The following is a 10,660-nucleotide window of genomic DNA, read 5'->3' as shown; positions in this document are numbered from 1 at the left end:
ATATTGAATTTCGAAAAAATTTCAATTTTTTTTCTTTTTTGCTAAATAAAAAATGTTCAACTACTTTTTTGCAGTTATTTCTACATGAAGTCGCTCGTGTAAGTAATTACGATCATTTTGAACCCAGAATTATTAAAATCGGTTCATTTTTGACTAAGTTATGGGCATTTAAAAAAAAATTTTTCTTATATAATAAAAACAAGTCGAGTTTGAGCCGAAAAACAAAATTGCCGATTACTCTTGAAAAAAAAATTTTTCAGGCGACCAAAAAAATACGTGTCTCATTATTTTGACCAGAGAGCAACATATTTGTGTTACATCGAAATCGAAGAACATGACCCGAATAGCCCGGTTGAATTGAAATGGAAAGCATCTGTGTGCAAATAGCTAAAAAAGGAGAAATATGGTCGTGATCCGCTTATTCCATCTATTTAAATAACATATCAGTTTTTCGCACAAACTTTTATTACAGGTACTATTAGGGGTCCAAAACCCTTGGATTTACAAATTAAAGAAAAAAAATTAGTAGAAAAATAAATTCTACAAAAGAGAAATACGGCGGCCACCCTGGCCGATTGGATTGGTGCGTGACTACCATTCGGGAGTGTGTAGGTTCGAATCTCTGGGTATGAACATCAAATAATAGCTGTCGCCTCTCGGCAGGCAATGGCAAAACTCTGAGTGTATGTCTGCCATGAAAAAGTTCCACATAAGAACCATTTGCGGTTCGGAGTCGGAGTTCTCTCCAAATTTTTGCTATAACGCCGGAAAAGAAAAAAAGGTAGCCGTTGCGCTTCCAAGGCAATTTGTTTACAAATTGGAAGAATATATAACATACCTAAGAAACAATTCACAGTGAAAACTCATTAACTAAAACTACTTATAGGGTGACAAAAAATAACTATATACAAACTTCTCTGTGCATTTAGATGAATGTAAAATTTTTTTAGCTAATGCTCTTATTTTGTGATTGTTGAGTGTGTTCTGAAGTACAAAAAAAGTATTCGTTTCTGTTCCAGCTCATTTTAAATACTTTGTGTAGTCGCTCAGCTATTATGGAGCACGCAACTGCGAGATAGCACGGAAGCTTGGAATTGCACGTTCATTGGTTTCTCGTGCAATCAAACGATTTAAGGAGCTTGGTAATGAAGGTGACCGTCCTGTAAGAGGAAGAAAACAGACTGTTAACACTTCCAACAACCGAAAAATCATCAAAAAGAGTTCAACGAAATTCTATGGTCCTGATGAGGAAAATTGCTCGTGAGACAGGCATCAATCGTGAATCAGTTCGCCTTATAGCAAAAAGAGAACTTGGACTCAAGCCTTATTATAAACTACAAATGTCAGCTGCTCGCGGATGAAAACAAGAAAGTAAGACTCGAAAGATGCTGCTCGCTCCATAGTCGGGCCGCAGGTACGGGCTGGGAAAAAATCGTCTTTACGGATGAAAAACTGTTTTCCGCTGAACAAGCTAACAATCATCAAAACGACAGAAATTGATCTACAGAAGCCCCTGGACCTTCAACAGGACTCGGCCCAGCCCACAGAGCAAAAACAACCCAAGAGTGGTGCAAAGCCAATTTCCCCTCCTTCATTACTTCACAAGAATGGCCACCCTACTCACCGGATTTGAGTCCGCCAGATTACAGCGTATGGTTGATTTTGGAAGCAAGGGCCTGTGTAAAACCCACAAAACTTTGGAGTCCCTGAAGCAAGCGTTGCGTCGAGTGTGGGATCGCATAACGGTAGACGAACTACGGCCTATAACCCAAAATTTATTCAAACGTTTGAGCTTGTGTATTCGTGCTAAAGGTGGCCACTTCCAAACTGGCTGAATATAATGTTGGCTATATTCAGAAACGCATTATAATGCGCAGTACTTGCAGCGCTGGCAGCACTGTCAATGTGACAATTCATGCAACTGATAGATTTGTGAAAAATTGCAAATAGATTTGTTGCATTTATGAACGCGCTGTGCAGTAAAATGGAATTGTTACTAAGTTTGGTCATAGACGATGTATGTGAGGAAAAAACCGATAGTCTTTTATTAAATTTAAGAAAAAAAACGTGTAAAGCTTAAAAGAAGGACATATATTGTCAAAAGTTTAATATCAAAAGTTTAATATCTTTTTCTTATTCGCTTATATGTGATGAGTAAATTAGAAAATTTTCGCTGGGCGATGTTTCTATCTATTTTTAAATCTTTATTAACTTTTTCTACTTCATCTACAACCTCAGCCCAGAGCACGCTCTTTTTCCTCCTTACCGATGTGAACTCGTTCTCCATGCTCAGTCGGACTCTGAGCAGTAATTTTATCTCCGATGTACTAAAGTAATCACTAAAACCAAGAAAAGTATAATAAAATAAAGTTTAAATATCGTATTTTTCATCAATTTTTGTATTAAAAGCTAAAATAAATAATTAAATACCCACTTTTCATCAGACATTGTACTAGCGTATTTATTGGCAGTGTGAAAATATTTGCTGCAAATAATGCACGACTTTTGATAGAAAAATGACGTTTAAGAACGCGTTGCATTTGCAGTACTGCCATATTTGCATTTTTGAACGCACTGCTCACTCTGAAATGGTATGTTGCGCATTATAATGCATTGTTGAACATACCCGTTACTCGAACATTGTAATGCCAAAGACGTTGCTCAGTGCCAGCAACGTCGTTAGAATTGGGAAGGACCTCTCCGACCTCTCCACTCTGTCGTGTGACTTCTTTAACCTGATGCTGGAAAAGATCATGCACGCCACAGAAATTACTTACCAGGCACAATTTTTTAACGGGTGATTTTTTAGCTATTATCTTTTTAAACAGTTGGTTTAAACAGCTGACGCACGTTTTGTGTTTTGTTTCACTGTCAAACATCTTCAGTTTGGTCTATAATTTAACCACGAATCGTCTTACAAACGAACAACGCTTGCAAATCGTTGAATTGCATTATAAAAATGTGTGTTCTGTTAAGAAAGTTTATTGCGCGCTTCTTCCATTTTATGGCCAGTTTAATCGACCCACTGAAGGGGCTATTCCAGCTATTGTGACTAAATATAAAAATTTACATTATTGGACATTAAACCACCAACAAACTTACGTAGAGTGCGAACTCAAGAAAATATCGCAGCTCTATCGGCAGTGTTAATAATGACCATCAATTATCCATTCGTCGCCGTTCGCAGCAATTGGGCCTCTGTTACTCAACAACGTGGAAAATTTTGCGAAAGGCTTTAGGTGTGATGCCTTTCAAAATACAGCTGGTGCAAGAATTGAAGCTGAACGACCACAACGCAGAATTTTTGGTAAATGGGCTCTTGGAAAGTTGGCCGAAGATCCACTTGTTTATCAAAAATTGTGTTCAGCGACGAAGCTCATTTTTGGATCAATGGGTACGTAAATAAGCAGAATTGTCGATTTTGGAGTGAAGATCAGCCAGAAGAATTGCAAGAGCTACCAATGTATCCAGAAAAGGTCAAAGTTTGGTGCGGTTTATGGGCCGGAGGTATCATTGGACCGTACTTCTTCAAAGATGCTGCGAATCGTAGCGCAACTGTAAATGGTGAGCGCTACCGTGAAATGATATCCAGCTTTTTTTTTCCAAAATGCAAGAGCTTGACTTGCATGACATGTGGTTTCAGCAAGACGGTTCCACATGTCACACAGCACGCGAAACAATGGACTTATTGAGAGGCGAGTTTGGTGAACATTTTGTTTCACGTTCGGGATCTGTCAATTGGCCACCCAGATTGTACCATATAACGCGATTAGATTATTTTTTGAGGGGCTATGTTAAAGCTCATGTCTATTCAGACAAGCCTGCTTAAATTAACGCATTGGAAGACAACATTAAAGCATTTAATTGTGAGATACCGGCCGAAACATTGGAAAGAGTATGCCAAAATTGGATTAAGCGGATGGACCATTTGAAGCGCTGTCGGGGTCAACATTTGCATGAAATAATCTTCGAACAATAAATTATATTGTCTGTACTATCGATTTAAATAAAAATTTCATGGTTTTTTCTGAATTTTACGTGTGTTTCTTTGAAAAACTTGCCTATAGCTCTTAAAAAATCACCCTATATAAGAGCGTACAATTGTTGGCGTTTGCCGATGATATTGATGTCGTCGGCCTTAACAACCGTGCAGTTAGTTCCGCCTTTTCCAAACGGCATTAAGAAGCAAAGCGAATGGGGCTCGTGGTGAACGAGGACAAAACGAAGTCCCTCATGAAAAAATCTCTCTTTCCAACAAGTGCTACTATGAACTAAGTAGGCAATTGAGTATTTTATACTTCATAAGGCTCTCATCATGCACATCCGACAGTATGGCGAAGAAGCTTGGACGATAACAATATCCGATGAGGCGTCCCTTGCAGTATTTGAGAAAAAGATTCTGCGTAAGATTTTTATACCTTTGCATGTTGGCATGGCGAGTATCGCAGGCGATGGAATAATGAGCTTCACAACGATATAGACACAGTGACTCCGCTGACTAAGTAATATCGGCCGAATACATACAGACGTTCCGATTCAGAAAACATTCGATGGGGTACTAGCTGGTGGTAGCAGAGGAAGAGGAATGCCTCTTTTGCATTGGAAAGAACAGGAGGAGAAGGACTTGGCTTGTACACTTGGTGCCGGTTAGCATGAGAAATAAACCCTTTGTTAAACTCGACCAAAATCGGTTAAGCGGTTATCGCGCTAATCAAGGAGAAAAAGAAATAAAAAAGTGGTAGTATTTCTCTTCTTGGATTTCTCATTTGAACCAAATTTGACCAACAAAGGTATCACTTCTTTTTTCCTGCTTGAAAATTATCGTTCTATGGCAACTATCTTAGAGACAGAGTAACTTGGTACTCAGTTTCATTGAAATACATTCATTTTTGATCGACCTATCGAGCGGACGGAAGAACAGACAGATAGACAAACATATATAGCTGTAACGACTTATCTCATATACTTATACTGAGTATTTGGGTACGTATTATCTATAATATAAAAATAAGTCGGGCTTTCCTTCTTGACGCTATAACTCCAGAACGCACGAACCGATTTCCACGGTTTTGCATTCGTTGGAAAGGTCTCGGGCTCCTTGAGGTTTATAGCATGTACTCTGCTCAGTTAATTTCATGTGACATTTATTATGAGCACGTTCTTTCAAACACTAACTTAAAACCGGTATTGTGTGGACTGTGAAATTGTGAAATGAAGGTTAAAGTTATTCGTTTCCTAACAGTTCAATTGAAAACCATCAAATCAATCACGCGTATTGTGCAAATTTTTATTAAACTTCAACATCAGGCATTTGTCCTTAAGGTGGTAAGTTGAATTGTGTAAATTATGTGAATCGTGCATTTGAGGTTGAATTCACCAGTCTGTCCATAGACCAAAATGTCGAGAGGACGACGTGCGAACATCGGCCGCCGCACTAGACATCCAGCCAGCAACAAGTGTATTCACAGAACTTAAGCGAAGAAAGACAAAATATAATAAGAGAAAAGACCGATTGAGACAACGCGTGAGCACCCGAAGATCTTTGGCATCATACAATCACTTGGCATTCCAATATGATCCCACTGCGAACTACAGTGATGATGACAATTTAGATATTGGACCAATGATGAATGTATGCCGATATTGCAATGCGTTAAAGTTCAAAAGAGAAACGTCTGGATTGTGCTGCGCAAGTGGAAAAGTCAAACTGGATCCCTTACTTACACCACCACAGCCACTGAAACCATTGTTCGATGGAACTGATCCCGATTCCAACCATTTTCTTCAACGCATCCTTGAATACAATAACTGCTTTCGCATGACTTCCTTTGGAGATAATATCATTCGAGAAGGTGGCTTCATGCCGACTTGTAAGGTGAAAGATACAACACACACAACCAATCAATCACCCCAACAAAATCAATTCCAATACATAACAACACACTCCACCATCACACGATCAGAAGTCACACCGTATTCTTCAAAAATAAATAAATTAATTATCCTATCTTAATTGTTTGCCATCACAAATACAAGGGCAAATATACCATTTGCATGGTTCAATGGTGCCAACACCAGATGAACCGAATCAATTTCTGCAAATACAATATTATATATTTCATTTCGTCGGTGGTGGATCAGCTGAATGTGCGGTGCAATATACAGGGAACACAACAGTTAAAGAGACGAATTATTGAACAGTTGCAAGCATTTTTTCACGCTAATAACACTGTGGTTAATATGTTCAAAAGAGCATTGGAACGAATGCCAAAAAATTTTTAGAAAATCACTGTTTTTCACATGGGCAGCTACACGTTGCGTGTTCACGAGTTGGGAAACCATCCGCTTTGTTTGTGTTTACGTCAGACCAAAGAACAAAAAATGTGGTTTACCAAAGAGCACTTAAAAGAAACGGATAATTTGCGGGCACGTATAACGCTTCGATTCAGTATTTACTTTGGATTCACTTTCATTTTTTACTTAGAGAAGTTCTACTAAATTACACTTAATTTTTGTAATCGAAGTGAATTCATTACTGTTGTGAAATGAAATAAAATTTTTCCTTTTCAAATATAAAACAAAAAAATAATAATTTTTCTTCATCTTTTAATCCCCAAACGAAATGTTACAAAAAACTAAGCCATCTGGTGGCGAAACGGAGTTCGCCGGGATTGCTAGTATATGTATGTATGTATACATCTATCTCGATTCCTTTATGATCTCACATTCAACCGTTATGTGAACTAAATTGTAATATCCCTGGGCACAAGTGCGTGCACAATAACAAAACAAAAGATATGAATAAAAAAACTATTTTAAAATTACAGATTGGGATGAGACTAATAAAATAAAATAATAAATAATACTTGTAATAAATATGCCATACAATATAAAAAAGGTGAAAAAGATATACGGGGGAATATACCTACATACGAAAGATGTTCGGCAAACCTATCGAAATTAAGAAATTCATATGGAATACAAATCCTACCAGTTGTTTGTATGATACATCCTTTCTTTACATTTGCATTAGATGCCAGAGCTGATGAGTGGCTTACACGTTTCAGAGATATTATAGTTGTGAGGACATACATAAATGATAATGAACAAATCAGTAATCACCGAAAACTCCATCGCAATTGTTCGTAAATTTATCAAAAATGAACCGAAATCATCGTTGAAATTCATGGAAGCGGAGTTTAATATCTCCAAAACATCAATTTATCGCATTTCAACTGATCATTTCATTCGCACGTTTATTCCCCACAAGTTAACTGAGAACCAAAATAGCTCAAAATTCAACATTCAAAACACCTCATTAAAGAGACGAGAAAATACGAGAACTTGCTTCACAACACTGTAACTGGTGATGAAACGTGGTGTTTCCAACACAAACCTGAAACTAAGCGTCAAAGTACCGAATGGAAGGCCCTAGACGAGCCACCACCCAAAAAATTGCGTTTGGAGAATTCAAAAATCAAGTCGATGCGAATTTGTTTTTACAATTCCAAGAGGAAGATACTATACTTTCGAAATATAGAAAAAACAATAATTCTATTTTTCGAAATTTCTAGACCACTGGAACTCCTTAAACCGAGTTTTAATTTTTGTGGCTTTTGGTGCCGACCATATTTGCTGCTTAGACGCTCTACGACTCACCGTGGACTACCGACTAGAGTTATATAACCAACCTAAATTTACATTTTTCTCGCGGATGAAATTGACCAACAAAATTTGGTGACTTCTAATAGTAATCGGATTTCTGAACAAAGCTGTTAATTTAAAACACAAATGAATATCAATGTTATGAGGAATAAATTTTTTACAAAGTAAAATATCACTAACAATTAAATTGCATAATCGCTTTCTAAATTCCCATCGATTTCAATTTATCAGAAACAACTTATGCCCGAATCCGATAGGTGTTCCGTACTTCTATTTATTGGAAATATTTGGTTTGTTAGAATTGGTAGTGGATTTTAAGTTATTGTTTTATTAAACACATAAAATAAAGAAATTTAAGTACCAAGCATGTTTCTCATTATTTATGGGGCGCAATCCAGACGCAAAATTTTAAATATTCAGGATAAGGATATAAGTGGCTGCGAAAAGAAACAATGTTGCTCTATTTAAAAGATAATATTGATTTTGAAATTGCGATTAAATTAAATATATCTCAAATAAATAAATGTTTCCTGACATTTCATCACAGAGGCTTCGCGGATGGCAGGGTCACGCAAAATATTTTTTTTTAATTTTTCTCATATTTCTTTTATTATTTATTTTCTTTACTCAATTTTTTTTTGCCGTAACAAATTCAACATTCAAGTAATTTTAATCATTCAATGAACTATGAATTAATTATGAATAATGAATAAAAGAGCATTTCATAGCTACTCTTCAAGTGCTCAGGATAAGCGATCTAAAATTTATTCTAAAAGTGATATAGTGCTAAATGATCCAAGTATCTTGGACATTGCCACCTGGTTTATTTGTCGGTTTGCGTATAATAAGAAGTTAACTGAAAAAAATCAATAATAATAAATCAAAAATAGTTTTGACATTCATTCAATGTTGAAAATTTCTTACGGTTCTTTTAATTGAAATATGCATCAATCTTTTTAACATTTTTAGAGCTTTTTTTTCATTTTTTAATATACAGTCTGTCTAATAAATGGGTGGCCGGCATAACTTAAAAACTATGTGACCAGTAAGACTCTAACAAATTGTATTATATATATGTATATATAACGCAATATAAATATGTATATATTATATATGTATATAACGCAATATAAATCTATATAATTATATAAAAATGAAATGATGTTCGTTTGTACGCATTTTTTTGGGCCGATACGAGGCCAATTTTATTCGTTCTTTTTTCATATTATAGGGATCCACTAGGGGAAGGTTTTTAGCAAAAAAAAATTTCTTTTAAATATTTTCTTCATATAAAAAAAAGAAAAAATCAAAATATTGTCCAAAACAAAACTTGCTCGATTGTTACATTAAAGTAAGTTTCGAATCGACATTCATTTTATGTGTACAACTTTTTTTGAATTTTTTGTATTTGTATTGTGATACAGAAATGTATTGTATACAGAAATTTCAAATGACTCGAATGAAATTTTTTTTTTTTTTTTTTATTTCTTCCATAAAATATTACACCTGTCGTTAGACAATAAGTAATTTGATTTACAAAAAGATGGAATGAGAGTGATGTTGAAGGGCCAATGCCCCCAAGCTCATTTAGAAGATAATTATATACATATTATTTAAAAACAAGTGGTTAACAAACAATGATATATACGATTAGTTGACAATTGATTACAAGGATTTTGCAAGATCTGTTGGTGTTTGACGGTTAAGCCGACTTTGGGTAGATTTTTCTTTATTTGGTAGTCTTCTCATCATAGGATTTGTATGCGTTTATAGTCTATTTATGTGTCTTCTGCTAGCGCTTTGTATTGTTTCATCAATAATATCGATGTCAAGGTCGCGATGAATATCTGCGTTAGGTATGTACCAAGGTGCATTAGTTAAGGTCCTAAGTATTTATGAAAATAATGTTTCAATTCAATTGAGCAATGCTTTCTTTGACCAATTCTATATGGAAATGAATGCGTTTGCAAACGATGTTTTCGGCTATGAACAAATGTTGGAATCGAATGAAAAAGGAAAGAAACGCGAAATGATAAAAAAAATTCTTGGAAAATTTAAAATGAATGGTGCTTCATTGGAAAAATTCAAAGGTAATAAGAACATACACAAGATAAAGTTAGAATTCGAATTTTTAGATTTATTTTGTTTATTTCTCATTTTTTTCAGAAGTACACCACACAACAACTCATTCCAACTCTGATTTTGAAATCCTGTTGGAATTGGTGATCGATAATTTTGTCACTATAATGGTCAATGGAAATTTGCGTGTATCAGACCCTGCATATTATTTACCATATCAACTTTTTATGGAACATATGGACCAAATGAACACAAAAAAATAATTTAGTTTTGTTTTGATTTTTTGCAACATTTTGGTTTTCAGTTAATACAATAAAAACAATACTGTTTTTTCGTGAGCACAAAATTCTAAATTTATTACGTTGTTTGTTTAGAATTTTTTTAGAAAAAAAGTAAATTTTTTGGTTTTGAGGAAATTTGTTTATTGTTGCTATTTGTGAAAGCGTAGATATTTGTAAGTATTTGACTATAATCCTAAAAGTTAATGGAATACCACTATGACACATAGAAAACATTTTTTCAAAGGGGTGTTTTTCGAAAATTATAAAAAAAATTGTTTTCAAAAATTTTGAAGAAATAAAGTAAAATAAAAAAATTTCGAAAGCATGAAATTTTTTCAAAACCAAATTTTCCTCAAAAAGATAAAAGAAATTTCTTCGAAGAGGTGTTTTTCTAAAATTACAAAAAAAAATTTTCAAAAATTTTAAACAAATAAAATAAAATAAAACTTTTTCAAGAGTATGAAATTTTTTCAAAACAAAATTTTCTGAAAACCAAACAAAATTAAAAAAAAAAATGGTGTTTTCAAAGCATTGATACAGAGTGTATTTCCAAACATAGTTCAACATTACAAAAACCATGATTGACTCAGCAAAAGAGCAATTTTAGCTGGGAAAAATAAGGACGTCAATGATAT

The 10,660-nt window shown here is 34.7% G+C and overlaps 1 protein-coding gene across 1 annotated transcript in view; it reads right to left on the bottom strand.

Annotated features, from left to right (window-relative positions):
* Positions 1-1,053: 1,053 nt before the first annotated feature.
* The window catches only part of LOC129249860 (uncharacterized), a 283,989-nt gene continuing 274,382 nt past the window's right edge, over positions 1,054-10,660 (bottom strand). The window contains exon 5 of the mRNA XM_054889528.1: positions 1,054-1,160. Coding sequence (XP_054745503.1) covers positions 1,054-1,160 — 107 coding nt within the window. The remainder of the gene's footprint in view (positions 1,161-10,660) is intronic.

The sequence above is a fragment of the Anastrepha obliqua genome, chromosome 6 (assembly GCF_027943255.1).
Source record: "Anastrepha obliqua isolate idAnaObli1 chromosome 6, idAnaObli1_1.0, whole genome shotgun sequence".
Classification (NCBI taxonomy): Eukaryota; Metazoa; Arthropoda; class Insecta; order Diptera; family Tephritidae; genus Anastrepha; species Anastrepha obliqua.
Note: the sequence above shows the minus strand (reverse complement) of the source record. Positions and strands in the feature narration are given on the sequence as shown.